This window comes from Silurus aristotelis, assembly GCF_946808225.1.
Source record: "Silurus aristotelis genome assembly, chromosome: 18".
NCBI classification, from domain to species: Eukaryota; Metazoa; Chordata; class Actinopteri; order Siluriformes; family Siluridae; genus Silurus; species Silurus aristotelis.
In genome coordinates this window covers 23,637,950-23,655,474 of record NC_139591.1, presented here as the reverse complement: position 1 = coordinate 23,655,474, position 17,525 = coordinate 23,637,950, and the positions used below count along the sequence as shown (strand labels likewise).

The window sequence follows — 17,525 nt, the reverse complement described above, 5'->3', positions numbered from 1 at the left end:
GAAGTCAGAATTACATCGATGTACACCTTCATTTAATCAAAGTACAAAGTATAAAAAAAGCCACATGGACGACTTCACGCTCTTCTGACATCTGGTAAGTAGATTAGCAGTCGGATCTGAACCCGATACACACAGGAATTTTAAATCCAGAGATTTTTTAAAGCGTTAAAAGTTTTACATTTTGGAACAATTTAATTATTCGCAATACCGAAGGCAAGCTTTCAGAGTGAAACGCTTCTCCGTGCCAACCAATCAGAATCCACCTGAAGGCGGGTTCATGTACAGTGACTGAGTGATGTGCGATTAGATCACAGTCACTTCTTAACATTAATGTGTTTCAACACAGAAATATGAAATCAGAGCAGAGTTTCTGAAATGAAGTTTCTGGTTGGATGGGGACCTGCACTGCCTCCTACAGGTCAGAACATGGAACTACAGTCGCATTATGAGATCTGGTTTAGAAAGACACGAACTCGATTTGTGATTCCGGAGTAAGAACTCAGACGTAAAACGGAATGATGATCACGCTCAGGGATCATAATTTTATTGTCTGATCAGACAGACAGAAAATGCATTCTGACGTTGGTGCCGTGACCCGGTTCAAAATCCGAGACAAATTTACATCAGAACATATTGGGAATGTAATTTCTATAGTAGCCAATCAGCACTCAGGAAACGATCAAGCCCCGCCCCCTTAAACCGTAATTAAAGCAGTCAGGAGAGGCCTCTGCAAAGTCGCATAACAACAATGTTTGCTTTCATAGGACCGAACCCCAAACACACACACCAAAAACAAAACAAATCAAACAATAACAGAATTAAAGCCGGTTATTCAATTACAATTAAAAAAACAACCTGGAAAATAAATACAATTCACAAAAAGACAAAAAAAAAAGTTAATAATAAAAAAAACACCACAGCAGAGTTCAGAGTGCAGCAAAAACCACAGATGTTTTTCTTTTTTATACTTAATTATTTAAAGCTCATTCGAGTCTGAAAGACTGGAGTGTCGAAAAACCTGCATCAAATCCGACCACCTGCTTCCTTCTGCATCAGATAAATAGTGATTCATGCTAATGCAAGCTGACATGCGTGCGCACACACACACACACACACACACACACACACACTCTTCAATGTACGAGCCGTTATTTTATTAGCGTTTTATAGCTAAAAACACGCCCACAAAGCGACATAAGTGCCTCGTTGGAATGCATTATTACACATCGGGTTTTCGACACTCATTCGGCTCGGTTTCGGTTTTATCGCTAACAGGAGCAAGTTCAGGAGTGTTCACGTCGTAAGAAGGAAAAAGCTAGTAGATGTAGAATAACTGGATGAGGAGGATTTTGAATATGGAGCCTACAAAGGGAGCATGAGATGAGATTAGGACAAGGCTTCATCAGCCTTCACGTGTTTGATCGAGGGAAAAAAACAAACAAACGTGCATTTAATGGAGTTCCTTTCGATATCTGTCCATGTCCTGTATTGGGGGCGTGGCTACGGGCGCCAGATCCTTTACGCAAAAATATTATAAAATATATCAGACATGAACAGGACAGTGATCTGCATGTGGATACATTCAATCTTCTTTCACACACACACACACACACACACACACTGCCCCCCTACAGGTATGGAAGAAGGAATCAGTAGTCAGGCGCAGTAATAACTCGTTCCTACGCTGTACACACGCGACGTATTCGATTGTTTTTTTCAAGATACGATCCCGTAAACGTTTTTTTCATTATTTTTTTTTTTTTATAAATAAACACTATTCTACAACTTAAATTTTTTTTTTGGTGCAGGTTAATGTTTGAAATAAATAGCATTTTGCACAATGAGTCACGTATTTTTTCATGGCGGTCTGTTGCTCTGCTGCGTGTGGTTATGTGGTCACGCGACACGTGACGTGTCACTCCGTGTCGCTTTGTTCCCTTCAGAAGTTTTTTTTCGGGTGAGTTCAAGATTCATGAGGAGGCGTGTCCTCTCTCTTTCTGTGTGCCATAATGCGTATCAAAGTGTTCGTATCGGTTTGTGAGCGTTGTCCTGCCCACAGGAGGGCGACGGTGGGGCACCTCGGGATGGATGGAGAGACAAGTGAGCCGGGAGGATGAACGTTCCTGCTGCCCCTTACTGTAGTTGCTGAGGTAACAAGGGGGCGTGGTTTCCTTTGGAGGTTGGTCTGACGAGGGAGGGTTAAGGAAGTGGGCGGAGTCGGCTGTGGTTTCTTTATAACTTTTGCTTCCCCGAAGCGATGTTACGGTGGAGTTCGGCGTCCAGGTTCACGTAGCGTCCTTTAGTGCAATCCAGGAAGTAGATCTTATCAGACATCGCGGTGGGGTCGAAACCATCACGGCGTAGCTCCATCTTCTGGAACTTGAAGGTTCCTGCGAGATGGAGAAATGTTTATCGTTTTTGAGTTCGTTCAGCTCAACTAATAATAAACAAATTTTTTAAGTGTAAAATGACGCCATGTGTAAGGAGTCTCCAGTACCAGAGTTTGGGTCGAGGACTTGTAAGTGTATAAATAGGACTTACCCGTCTTGTTGACCTCAGGCAGGAACCGCAGGAACACCGGGCGGGCATACGGGGGCAACGCCTTCTCCAGCTCCCTGCTGAACTTCTCCAGGTCTGTGGTGTGGTCCGGATCTGCGATGGCCGCCATCCCGGCTTTCCCTTCTGCACCTGGTGAGGAACAACTGGAAATTAGAGTCCAAATCTGTGGTTGCTTCAACAGATCCACAAAGATTCGAGGAACACAGAACAGCGCACTCATCGGCTTCTCAATCAAAATCCATAAATAATCCATTTTCACTAAACAAACTGGACTGGAAGAAAAATGAAAGGAAGAACATTCCTCTATTTCCAAACAAACAGATGATAAACAAGTTAATAAACGCAGCAGATGTTTGGTGGACTATCAGTACCTGGAACCTCGACGCCGTACACCACCACGTCCTTCATGTCCAGCAGGCGACTCAGTGTTCCCTCCACCTCCGTAGTGGAGACGTTTTCACCCTTCCAGCGGAACGTATCTCCTGTGCGATCTCTAAAGTACATGTAGCCGAACTCGTCCATCACCAGAACATCTCCTGCAGAACATCAGGAGAACCGTGAACAGGCTACAAACATCAATCACGGTTCCTTCTTCCTTTTATCCTTTTTTTGTGTTCCAAAAGGAACTCTCCTTGTCCCTTAAAGAACTCTGTACTGCCCCCTTGAGGTGGAACCCCTTTGTGAAACTACTTATTCATTTGAACTTTTTTTTTTTTTACCCCTTAGGGAACTCTTAATGTGCCATGGGCAACACATTAGGTGCCGCAAGAAACACTTTATACCCCTTGATATCTTAAAGAACACACACCCGGAGCTCTGGGGTGACCGTGGTGAACACTCACCTGACAGGTACGCGCTGTCCCCTTTCTTAAAGACGCTGTGTGCGATCTTTTTACTGGTGGCGGACTGGTTTACGTAGCCGTCGAATCGTCTCAGGGGGTCGTTCTGGATGATTCTGCCCACCAGTTGCCCCGGTTCACCTGGAGGACAGAAAGTGAGTCTGTGTTTGTTTGATATCACACAATTCTCCCTGTGAAAGTGGGCGGGGCTTCTCTGTTTTGGTGGAAATGCTTTATAATAACACTGCAGTATGCAGTAAAAAAGTCAAGTCAAGTTTATTTCTATAGCAATTTTCACAACAGACTGTCTCAAAGCAATGAAAAAGTGTGTGTGTGTGTATGTGCATATGTGCGCATATATATACCTGGACCACATGGTATACACACTCCATCTGGTCCTCTGATGAGCTCCATGGTCTCCTCGTCCACGCGGACCAGACGGATGGGGTAGACGTAGGGCAGGATTCTGCTGTTAAAGCCACATGCACCCGTCTAGAGACACACACACGTAAATGTAATGCACTGTTGCTATGGAAATAACGTTTCACAGCTGCTGTTCCAAAGAATTAATCAACACCAATCAGGATCCAGGATTCTGCAGCATAGAGCTTTTAGAATATTCTGGATATCTATCGTTTGGAACGTGTCCAACACAAACACACACACACACACACACACACACCCCTACACTGTATTAGTGTAGAATGCATTAGCTATGAGAACTGGATACCAGAGGAAGGTGTGTGTGTGTGTGTGTTTTACTCTCTCTCATCCAGTCACCTTGTTATCGAAGTTGCCGAGGCTGCAGTTACACTCTGTGGCTCCGTAGAACTCTGCGATCTGCGGGATGTTGAAACGCTGCATGAACTCCTCCCAGATGGACTGCCGGAGTCCGTTCCCCAGCGCCATGCGCACGCGGTGGTTCTGCTCCACGTCCCGCACCGGCTGGTTCAACAAATACCGACAGATCTCACCGATATACTGCACGATCTGTGTGATGGAGGGAGAGAGACAGGAAGTCTTTTTCCAGTTCCAAATGATACCATTAGCAAGGAGGGATATCCCACAATGCACTGTAATCCGGGTAGGGGAAGGGAATAAGGGCACTACTTTCAAACTATGGGGTTTTTCTTTTTCTGTTCGGATCAAGACAGAAAATCTTGAAATCCAAGTTCCTCCATTTAACGTTGCTCACTAACATTTCTCTGACTGAAGGGGCGGAGTTAACTATGTAGCGAGACAGAGGGGTTTGTCCGAGTCTCACTCTTACCGTGCAGTTGTATTTGATACAGTCCTCCCAGAATTTGGACGCTGAAAACTTCTTCCTGATGACGACGGTCATGCCGTGGATCAGACACTGACCCACGCCCACGATGTTTCCTGGAACAACCGAAAACAACACAACAATCACGTAAGTCTGAAATAATAATACAGTACATTTCAACTGAAATATCAAACCTGGAACAACAAACATGCACGTCTCAAACAAAACTGAAAAGATGAACTGAACTGTATGATACACTTCTCTTATTCATACTTCAGTTAGGACAAAGACAAAATAGGCCACACACCCTCCATTAGAGAAAGAGGCCACGCCTCCTATGTTGAAGAGATATCGGCTATGCCTCCTCAATTCAGACAGACACTGAGGCCACATTTAAGGCTGATACACAGGCCACGCCTCCTCAGTTAAGGCTGATACACAGGCCACGCCTCCTCAGTTAAGGCTGACACACAGGCCACGCCTCCTCAGTTAAGGCTGACACACAGGCCACGCCTCCTCAGTTAAGGCTGACACACAGGCCACGCCTCCTCAGTTAAGGCTGACACACAGGCCACGCCTCCTCAGTTAAGGCTGACACACAGGCCACGCCTCCTCAGTTAAGGCTGACACACAGGCCACGCCTCCTCAGATTAGACAGACAAATAGGCAACAACCAGTTCAGTATTTTGACTAGTGAACTATTAAAGTGTGAAAAAGGAAGTGACCTCGTTCGCAGACTTCCTGTTATAGTTTATCTGATAGGAAGTGTTCAATATCTCACCTGCAGAGTGATAAAGAGGGAGACAGTCATACATCACGTCCTCAGACCTCATCCTGAACCCGTAATACACCAGAGCAGCCATACGGTAATACCTACAGCGCGCGCGCGCACACACACACACACACACACACACACACACACACACACACACACACACACACACACACACACACACGTGAAATCAGGGATAAAATTAAGAAAACAGACAGACAACAAAAGCAGAGAGGAGAAGAGGGAAAGATGAACAGAAAAAAGATAAGATTATAAAAAAGATTATGAAGAGAAAAGAAAAAAAACCAACAAAAAGTAAAGAACAAATAAAAAAGGTTAAGAACAGCATACAAATTCAAAAGTAGAAGCATACTAAAAAGTAGTAGAGATGAAATAATAGGGCATAGAAGGAAAGAAAAGAGAAAATGAGCAGATGAAGAGAAAGAGAAGAGAATAGACAATCTGTTTTTTGTTACCTGCTGTGGACGACAATGGCTGCTTTGGGCAGTCCAGTGGTTCCAGATGTGTAAATGTAGAAGAGACGATCTAACGGGGAAAATCAGATCAGATTTCAGAAACATGTGCACCTTTAACACCTCCAGACGAGTTCTCTGCGTGTGATTGGGTGACGTACCGGTGAAGCTGCGTTGTGGTTGGCTGGGTTTGTTTGTGGGTGTGGCCTGAATGAGGGGCTCTAAACACTCGGTTCCTTCGGGTACACTTTTGGGATCCCAATCACCAGAACAGAAAAGCTTTACTGTTTTCCCCATGGAGTTGTGCACTTCACACAGTGCTGAGAGAGAGAGAGAGAGAGAGAGAGAGAGAGAGAGAGAGAGAGAGAGGGAGAGGGAGAGGGAGAGAGGGAGAGAGGGAGAGAGGGAGAGGGGGAGAGGGGGAGAGGGATATTTAGTATTTATTTCATTACTACTCGAAATAAGTTTTATATTTTTAAACTTCATCTAAACAGCTCCGAGATGCTGCCAGTGATGTACATGCTTGTGTGTCCTATTTACATATTCATGAGTAGCATTTTTTAAATTTATATGTCCCCCCCCCCTTCCTCTATTATTATTATTCTCCTCTAGCAGCACGTTCTCCTCGTTCATCACAGCAACTGTTACAGTTCTGTATTTAATAAATAACAGCATACTTTGATCCATTAAGACAAAAATGCTGACACTGGAGACTCCTTACCTTCATAACCTTTCATATACATCGTGTTTGAAGGACCTTTCACCCTGATGATTCAGATGATCATCAGATTACGCCATAAATGCTATTTCACAATTATCCACAGAGCGCTCGGGTGACTAACCGACTTTCACTTCCATCCTGTTCTCCAGCCAGATTTAATTTTATATCTTGCTCTCTTTCTCTTTCCATGATACACATTTATCAGTTCATCACATGACCCTCTGGTTTCCTTCATGCATTTACAGTTACAGCTTCAGCCAGAAGCTCTTATTCAGAGCAACTTACATTTACACTCATTCTCCATTTTATTCCTCTGATCTAACAGGCTGATTAGATCATCTTTAACGAGCGGTGCTTAATTAGACATTTGATGATAAAACGCTCAATAAAACATCGGAATGCAGTAATTGATGTAATTAATTATTCTGCCGATGTGTTTGAGCTCAAGGTGGTTTGCGTCCCTCACCGTCTGTCAGCTCGCTGCCGAACACCACGGCCTTGGCGTTGGAGATGTTGATGCAGTGCACCAGGGCCTCCAGACGCAGGTTGAAGTTGATGAGCGCCGCCTCGACGCCGATCTTGGCCATGCCGAGCCACAGGCCCACGTACTGCGAGCGGTTCTCCATGAACAGAGCCACCACGTCTCCCTCCCTGAAGCCGCGCTGCAGCAGCAGGTTGGCCACGCGGTTCGAGTACTCGTCCAGCTGTCTGAAGCTCCAGTGCTCTCCCGTGCCCTCGAAGATCAGCGCCGTCTTCTCTCCGTACTTCTGCACCGTCTCAGAGAAGATCTTGGGGATGGTGTTATGTTGGCGCAGGTGTCTCTTCACGTTCAGCTTCACTTTCAGCAGAACTCCAGCTGCACTGTGGGGAACAAACATGATGAGGGTCAGAGGCAGGGCTTCATCTCAACATACAGCTTATACGAATTAAAGCTGCGGTAAGTAACTTTCAAAAAATTTTATAAAACAGTTTTAGGGGAAAAAAATTAATAAATACATGAACAGTAAAACCTAAAAGTCGTATAATAAAATGCAATTGAATGCACAAGTATAAAATCTAAGTGGAAATAAGTCTAAAAAAATAAATAAATACAAATAATAAATAAAAAAAAAAAAAAAAATTAAATTATATAAAATATATAATTTCATTTAAAAAATTTAAAAAAATATATTTTTTTATTTAATACCAAAAAATTCATAAACATTTTTTATTAAAATGTGAAATTTATATAAATAAATATTTTAAACTGTAAAATACAATTTCACCTTTTCAGTGTTGGTTATATTGGATTTTTACCGCGACACTGAAACGCGCGCTCTATAACGGAACAGGAAGTGTTTATTTCAGGAATGCAGCAGGATTACATTACACTGTTTAAAACCCTTGTGGAAAAGACGGCTGGTGTGGCGTAACAAACATCATGGACTAATGATACACAATTCTGCTTCTAGAACAGAACTGTAGAACAGCCCATTGTGTGGTCTGTAACTCCCCACACATCCTCCACTCCCTGCAGCTGAGCGTCTCCGGGGAACGAGTCCAACCTGTCTGGGTTTTTCAGGGGAAAAAAAAAATCCACCTTTCAGTTTCTTCACATCCTGTAGAACAGGACAGAGCAGATTGACAGGTTCGAGTGAAACCCCTCCATCTGGAGCTGCAGGACCGAGTAAAGCAGATTACCAGGACCTGAAGGTGTGTGTGGTATCTCACACCAAAACATGGGCAGCAGATCCTTCCTGTAAGTGGTGCAGTGAAGCCTCCATGGATCAGACGCTTGATCAGATTGAGGAATTCAGAAGTCGAATCATGAACAGTTCCTGAACCATTTGTGTTTCCTGAACCTGCTGAAAGAAGACACGCCCCTTTATCTAACACTGTTACCATGAAGGGGTGTAACTGCAGGTGGTCTGGTACAATGTTCATGTTGGTGGTAGAAACCCCACATGAGCACTAGGACCCAAGGTTTACATGTCCACATGATGGAGAAGAAAATGTGATTCATCAAACCAGATCTCCTTCTTCTACTGCTCCATGGTGCCATTTTGTATGTCCACAGTAGGAGCTGTAGATGGTGGTCAGGGTCAGCATGGGCGCTCTGATCGCTGTGCAGCTCTTTGTGTCCTGATTCCTTTCTATCAGCACCAGCATTATTCTCTTCAGCAGGTTGTGCTACAGGAGATCTTCTCTGGAATCAGACCAGACCTTCTAGCATTGAGCCCCTAATGCCCAGTCACCAGTTCTCCTTTCTCTGAGCAGTTTTAGTAGGTACTAACCCCTGCACACCGGGATCTACCCCACAATATTTGCCGTTTCAGACGTCTGGACATCTCATGATATTCCTAGTGAAACGCAGTCACACCCATTTCTCCTGCTTCCAACACATCAACTTCTACAACTGACTTCTCTTACAGGTCCTTTTACAGGTACCATGGTAATGAGATCATCAGCATTCTTCATGTCACCTGTCAGTGGTTTTAATCTTACAGCTGATTGTTTATGTTTATCATTATTATTAAATAAATATTTAAAAAATCATCATTAAAATAAAATACACATTTTCATAAACATTATTTTGTTGTATTTCCTTTACAGAGATTTCAGGACCAGTGTGACAGTTTGAATGTTGATTTGTAATATTTTCATATTCAAATGCATCAGCATGTGTCTTTGTGTGTGTCTTTGTGTGTGTGCGCGTGTGTGCGCGTGCGTGCGTGTGTGTGTGTGTGTGTGAATAATATTCAAATCCACTGTATTGTGTTTGCTATAAGTGGTCTTGATCTGCACAGACCTCGTAGGTAAAACAAATAAAATCACTGACAAACGTTTACATATAAATATATAATTTTAAATATTAAACATTGTAGTTTATAGGAATCATTTACCTTTAAGCAACAATCTGTGCTTTAAAACAATTAATCCAGAATAAATTCATTAAAATGTAAATAAAAAATATATCATTACACTTTATTATTTTCAATAATAATAATTTGTCACCGATATGAAACAAAAGACTCCTGAAACGAAACAGGGTTATTTTTTAAGTTCTGCTGGACGTTTAGAATAAATGTCGTGATGATCGGATCGAACAAAAATACGCGGTCTGGTGATGCGAGACAGAACTCTTTAAAGCCATGACGTGTAAACTAGAGCGTATAATATGTAACACTGGGACGTGTAAAGCCAGTATGCAGGCTACGTGAACATGTGAAGTCAAGACGTGAACATCTAGAATGTGTAAAGACAGGAAGAACTAGAATCTAGAAAACTAGGACGTCCTCCTGGCCTTCCACGTGCTAGTTTTACACGTCTGATGTCCTGATGTGTAAAACTAGGACATGTAAAGACAGGGCATCAGACGTGTAAAACCAGGAAGTGTAAAGTCACACGATCACGCCGTCACACTTACTGCAGGTCTCGGCCGATGGTCTTCATGAAGACACGCAGAGAGTTCCATCCTCCTGTTCCCAGAAAGAAGATGAGGATGGCAGGAAGAACCTGAAGCCAGGGCAAAGCTAGGAGCAACCTGAGCACGAACAGCAGGATGGTGGTACACGCCAGCCGCAACATTCTACACACACACACACACACACACACACACACACACACAAATAAGGACATGTTTAAATATTACACATCATCATCACTATCGATTCTTTCTGTGATATAAAAAAATGAAGTTAGGTACTGTGGAGCGGAGACGTGACGTGAGCGTGGAGACGTGAGCGTGGAGATGTTTGGACTGAACACGTGTGATAATACAGAGGGAAATGAAAGATAAAGCAGGACGGTGAGAAAGACGTGAGCAGAAACGTAATCCGTGACCTTTAACCTGCTTTATAACTCGTCAGGGTGAAGAGTCGAGGCCCACACTCACGTCTCCTCCTCACGTTAATAAATTAACCATCACGCCGTCTCTCTCTCTCTCACACACACACACACACACACACACACACACACACACACACACACACACACACACACACACACACACACACACACACACAGGATTTTATTACTCCTACACTCACATCAGCAGTGAGATTTTGTATCGCTTTAACCAAACTTATGATTTTAACTTTACTTTCAAGTTGCCATGGTGACGCTAAACATACCGTACACACACACACACACACAAGCTAGCACGCGACAAACAAATGTGACGATAATTTTTCTATGATGCTGAAACCTTTCGTCTGACGCCATTTTCTTTAAAGAGAAATCAAACAGGAGCTTAAATCAATAATACCGTCTGCAAACAGGAAACGCATCACCGTCTGCAAACAGGAAACGCATCACCGTCTGCAAACAGGAAACGCATCACCGTCTGCAAACAGGAAACGCATCACCGTCTGCAAACAGGAAACGCATCACCGTCTGCTAGTCCGTCGAAAACCAGCGACTTCTTACGGCTACAACACGTACAGTAAATACAGACCGTGCCCTGTTTTGGATGTAGTGCACGTGGAAGGGCGGCTGTGCGGGTCTGTGATTCGGATCAGGAAGTGAACGAATCGTTTGATATAAATGAGATGAATCAGAAGACAGCAGGATGAAGTCCGTGAGGTTTACAGGAAGTCATCAGCGTGAACATCCTGTGCTCGAGTAAACATAAACACGAACACGCCCACACCCGGGTGGACAGCAAACTCCTGGGCCAGAAAAACACTTGCAGTTCAGACACGGAATAGAAATGGTACAGTTCCACTCCGCTTTATGGTCCGGTTTTACAGTGAGCAGAGCAGAAGGCAGTAAGAAGTCTGGGGGTAACTTGGATGAGACAGAGGGAGTCAGTGATGAGAACATGACTGAGAACAGAGACATTCCTGATCATCATCATCTTTTCTCTGCTTGTGTTCTATATGGTGGATCTTCAGCCTGGATACCTTCATTAGAGAACATATTCATTATTTTATATTAATATGACGTGAGGTTCAGTTTCCAGCATGACACAAACGGGTGCAGTCAGAACTTCAACATGAACCAGAGTCTTTTAAATCATCAGTATCTGCACTTCTACTGAGTGAAGGATGTGTGGACTTTTACCACCTCTGATTTACACACACACACACACACACACACACACACACACACACACACACACACACACACACACACACACACACACACACAAAAGGTTCTGAACTTACCTTGTTAAGTTGCTGGAGTGGAACCCTTATACTTTCTCCTTCTGCACCTTCTGTCCAGATCTTCGCCCTGGGAAATAGACAGACCGGCTCATGTCAACGAGTTAATAATACACTTTATGAGTTTATGAGGAGTTCGTGTGGGCGTGGCTCGAACGCATATCGGCGTGAGATTGGTGTTTATCGTCGAGATTAAATGTGAGAAACGTGTGCTCTATTCTGGGCCATAGTGCAGTCAGCGTGTAGATACTGTAGATCTCACTTTATTTATTAAACCAGTAATAATTAACACTGCCTTCAAGCTCTCCTCGGATTTCTAGGAATCAACTGTGATGGACGTAATTATGGACATCCGGTGTTGAGGATGAGGTTCCCTTCTGAATCTTGTTCCTCTCGTGGTTTCTTCCTCATACCATCTCAGGGAGTTTTTCCTTCACCACAGTCACCACAGAATCACTCATTACGGAGAAACTTACAACTATAAGGAACAAACTTAGTCATTAAACGCTTACCGACCACAAGACGTCTATTTAACCTAAAACCATTAAACATCTGTAACATCAACCGTGTCAGATCTTCTGTCCAGGTCCTGTCCAGTGATTGATCCTCACACAAACTCGTACACCTGGTAATGAGGACACTTCTGGTGGGTTTGAACGCAGAACGAGCCCCCGAGCTGTGACGGGTCGGTATACGCGTCCAAAATGACTGACTGAGTAATTATTGGTTTTGGGTCTGGATAAACTCACCAAACGAGTAAAAAACACACGACTACGATTCACTTGGAATTCACGATGTTGGAACTGTTTTTACATTTCTAACAGGTGACGAAAAATCCATCGTGCTTTTAACATCCTGCACTTAAGGTTTTTTATTCACTTTTTATCAAAGAAGAAGAAGAAAAAAAAAAAAAGTAGTACAAAAGTGAAGTCCATCCATGCAGTCCAGACTCTCCTGTGACAACCATTTTTCACCAAAACTCTTTTTAACACCCACCAGCAATATGCTCATTAAATATTGATCTATTTTAAAACATTTTCCATTCAAGATTATACTGTCAGAATGTATTGCATATTTAAAAATATCCTGTAAAGCAGCATTTTCTCCAACAGGCCTTGAATAAACGTGGTCATATTTCATCCAACATACAGAAGAAATGTTACCATGTTGTGAACATTGTGTATTTTCATCAATTATAATTGCAATATATGAAATTCCAATGATTTCCAATTGATAGTCTGATTGACAGGTGGATAGATAGATAGATAGATAGATAGATAGATAGATAGATAGATAGATAGATAGATAGATAGATAGATACTCTATTTCTCCCTAAGACACAACAGAAAGATATCTAAACTCATTAACGGACATTGAGTAAAGAAAAACATCTACATCGTTCAATAATAGATGAGAATGTACCTATTTACGACCACCCTCACACTTTACGGTAAGATTCTGTTTCCTAAGCAACGAGCTCAATGCGGAAGAGCTAGCCCTGCTACAAAAACGCGCTGTTCGCAACAATTAACGTTAATAATAATACAAATCTTTCGATTGTTTATCAGCATGCGGTTCCCCAGAAGTGCTGGATAAGATATTAATGCGCTATGATCAGCTAAAAAAAAACTGTGAGAAATGAAATAGAGGCGCGAGCATCCTCAGGCGGCGGGGACAAGGTTGTGAGGAGGACAGCGGAGGGAGACGCGGCGTGCACGCGCGAGCACAATCAATGAATAATCCGTAAAGAAAAACGCCGGAAACGGATGTCCATCGCGTCTTAAAAAAAAAAAGAAGAAAAAAAAAAACTACAATAAAAAAAAGCACGGTTTTAAATCATCCGGAATGAAACGCGTTACCTCGCCTCGTGTGCCTCCGCAGTCCGTCCCGATGTGTCAGCACCGGCTCTCCGTCCAATCCCCCACCTTGATCAGATTATCACCGAACCTCCCTTTATTATTTATAAATCAATTCGCGCTGGGATCCGTCGCCGCTTCACCTGCTCCATTATTATTATTATTAATTGATTGGATATATATTCTTTTCTCCCTGAATGTGTATGTATGATATGGAAACGGCGGACTCACTGGAGCTCCTGGTAATTCAAAATGACCTTATCATTTTCTTAGCTAAACCCGCTCTTCCCTGTTCGCAGGGAATGAGCGCTGATTGACGGACGCGAGAACCAATCGCATTGAAGCTATGTGGTGACGTCGTGCAGAAGTGGGCGGTGCTTAGGCCGCGGGTTGAGACATTAAAACGCAAGCGTGTTTCCTGGCTCTGTCCCAAAACGTGCATGAAATAATGTTGTGAAATAATCTGAGTGTGGTGCGTACTATTTTACAAAACTATACGAGATACTTAATTTTGGGCTCTTATAAATATATATTGTATATTATATATATATATATATATATATATATATATATATATATATATATATATATATATATATATATATATATATATATATAATAGGTGCCCTAATACAACATGACAGTTTCAGTAAAAAGCGAATATTCTCCACCCTTGACCCTGTACAGCGAGTGCTATGGTGTGTGTGTGTGTGTGTGTGTGTGTGGTTGGGGTGCAGCCAGAATTTCGCTGCAGTGCTGTGAGGTGTGTGAAGTGTCAGGAACAGCAGGGTGGAGGAGCTGCGCATTGTCGTACCACTCCAACACGCGAGCACATGTTCGTGAGCGTCAAGTCTGCGCAAGAGGCTGCGCAACCGAGTATACAATGCAGCCGTATTCTATTCTATTCTATTCTATTCTATTCTATTCTATTCTGCACAAAAACCAAACATCTGGGTATCACACCCCTACGCGGTTCTTCTTCAAAATGCCACAATTGTAGACGCACACACGTGTACAGAACGTGGCTTTGTTTTATCTTTCCCAATATCCCAACGCTAAGTGTAAGGGATGGTCCATCGGATTGTGGTTCACCAACAACGAGTCTTTAATCGAGTCTTTTCTGTTAAATTTTTATTGTCTGTAGCAAACCTGTGATCATTTTCTGAAATAAGATAAAACGAAAACGCACCCAAGGACATTAGAAATTGACTAGTTCATGTTGTGTCATCTGCGCATGCGCAACTGGCTTGCTTTATAACGTGACACGCTTGGTCCATTGCTTTTTAGTGATTCGAGGATCGGGTCATTTTAGTGATTCGGTTCTTTGTATCTCGTTGATCAAATGAACGGATCTATTTTTCAGTCATTTAGTAATTTTCCTTTGATCAGAAATAAAATGTTTTTTTCAATCAGCAGATCCCCAACACCAACTTCGACTGTAGTTTCAATAATGAAAATATGACAATGCAGCTAAGGACAAATTATGATAAACAGAATAAGCAGCCCACCTCTCATATCTTCTGGTCCGTGTCGTTAGTTCTTTTGTCATGTGACTCCCATAATTAACAATAATGTCAAGATTCGGACCAAACAAACCCGATCTTTTGCACTGTGTAGCGTTTATGGGATTCGAAAGATTAACTACTCAATTCTGTCTCTTGAACATAACCTCATGCTCATGTGCTTCCTGTAGAAAATTAACGAATCATTATGAACGAGCACTGCTTGTTTAATGAGACGAATTTAAAGACGAATCAATCATGAACGACCCGTCACTAATACAGAATCTATGCGACTGTCCCGTGACAAAATGACCGAATATTTCATGAACATCTAATCACTATTCACTGAAACTAAGCAACCCAATCACTTGTCCACTGTTCCATATTGTCCATGAGTTCCATGGAGAGCCCTGACCTCAACCCCACTAAACACCGACTGCATCCCAGGCCTCTCAGCATCCCCTTCCAACCATTATCTACAGTGTTAATGGTCTATTAGATAAAGTAAAGTGTTGTGATTTTATTATATAGTGCAATTGTGATGGTTTACTGTTATTGGTTTCTCTGGAGTTTCTCTAAAGCTTCTCTGGATTCCTCTCATTGTCCAGAAACATGCTGCTTATCAGGTCTAGGTGCAAATATTCAGTGTGTGTAATGCTCTGAGACATACACTGCCCAAAACAAACTCACCACCTGGATTTAAAGTAAAGATGATTACATTTTAGCTGGCAACAAGGTATTTAACCCAAACTGATGCCGTGAGCAGCTTCTCATTTCTTAAACAACCATGTCGCGTCCTGTGATTGTGGAAAAGATGTTCTTCTGTTTCAGAAGGGTCAAATTAATGGCATGCATCAGGCAAAGAAAAAACTTAAGGAGATTGCTTAGGTTAAGAAATGTCAAACACATTATTATTATTATATGATAATTATATTATATGCTAATAATTATTATAATAAAAAACTGGAAGGATGGGGGGGAACCATTATCATCAAGGAAGAAATGTGGTCTGAAATAATCTTGAATGATGGTGATCGGCGATCGCGTAAACGTTTGGTGAAATGAAACCGTAAAAAAACAACAGTAGAACTCACGACTGTGTTTAATAGTGAAATTAAGAACATTTTCACACACACAATGCAAAGGGAACTCAAGGGATTAGGACTAAACAGCTGTGAAGAAAACCACTTCAATAGAAGAAGGTCATGTGGTCTGATGAGTCCAGATTGACCCTGTTCCAAAGTGATGGTGCATCAGGGTAAGAAGAGAGGCAGACGAACTGATGTACCCATCATGCCTGCTGTACAAGCCTGTGGGGGGGCAGTGCTGTGATCTGGGGATGCTGAAGATGCTCAGGTCTCGGTTCAGTAACGTTACTGTATGTGCCCAGAGAATGAGGTCAGCTGAACACCTGAATATACTGAAAGACCAGGTTACTCCATCGATGGATTTTTCTTCCCTAAAGGCACGAGCATATTCCAAGGTGACAATCTCAGGATTCATCAGGCTCAAATCATGAAAGAGTGCTTCACATGAATTAAACACCACAAAGTCCAGACCTTCACCCTATGGAGAATCTTCAGGATGTGCTGGAGGAGACTTTGTGCAGCGCTCAGACTCTCCCATCATCAATACAAGATCCTAGTGAAAAATCACTGCAACTCTGGACGGGAATAAATGTGACATTCCAGAAGCTCATCGAAACGATGCCACGGGGAATGTGTGCCGTAATCAAAGCTAAAGGAGGTCCAACTAAATATTAGAGTGTGGGACGTTCTTTCACAGGCAGTGTGTGTGTGTGTGTGTGTGTGTGTGTGTATTTACCTTTCACTTTTCCTGTGATAGACTTCTGGCCCACATCAGGATAAAGGTCCTAATGAAGATGTACAGAGTAAATCAGTGAAACATGATCTGTAAATCCACTATCGAGCTCTGGAAATAATTAGAAAGAAAAGTCAGGATTATTTCCAGCTTGTGTTAAATGATTCTTCTTTATATCGTGTAATAAGTACAAGTATGTTTTTGCCTCTGGCCTGGTCTGTGTGTGGTTCAAAAATCATCTCAGAGGGAAAACTTGGAGAAAACACGACACCACGACACTTTAAACTCTGGACTCGCACAGCACAGTGCACTTTATATTTTATACCACACCGTACCGCACACAGACACTTTACACCACACCGTACCGCACACGGACACTTTACACCACACCGTACCGCACACAGACACTTTACACCACACCGTACCGCACACGGACACTTTACACCACACCGTACCGCACACGGACACTTTACACCACACCGTACCGCACACGGACACTTTATGGACAATCCAAACCACCTTAAATTGTTTATTGTTTACTGTTTACTGCCATAAGCATTTTTTTATATACATC

The 17,525-nt window shown here is 42.6% G+C and overlaps 1 protein-coding gene across 2 annotated transcripts; it reads right to left on the bottom strand.

Moving 5' to 3' along the window:
• Nucleotides 1-516: 516 nt before the first annotated feature.
• Nucleotides 517-13,954, bottom strand: slc27a4 (solute carrier family 27 member 4). 2 transcript variants are annotated; one of them, XM_083568765.1, is made up of 14 exons: nt 13,632-13,954; nt 11,776-11,842; nt 10,035-10,196; nt 7,095-7,489; nt 6,069-6,227; nt 5,911-5,980; nt 5,444-5,535; nt 4,669-4,778; nt 4,179-4,388; nt 3,764-3,890; nt 3,402-3,539; nt 2,931-3,095; nt 2,542-2,688; nt 517-2,390 (listed from the first exon to the last, which is right to left on the bottom strand). In XM_083568765.1, the coding sequence occupies exons 3-14, from the start codon at nt 10,193-10,195 to the stop codon at nt 2,233-2,235; spliced, it is 1,932 nt and encodes a 643-aa protein (XP_083424891.1). In that variant the 5' UTR covers nt 10,196; nt 11,776-11,842; nt 13,632-13,954; the 3' UTR covers nt 517-2,232. The 2 variants fall into 2 exon arrangements, with proteins under 2 accessions (XP_083424891.1, XP_083424892.1); XM_083568766.1 differs by having other exon boundaries at nt 13,195-13,938.
• Nucleotides 13,955-17,525: the final 3,571 nt, after the last annotated feature.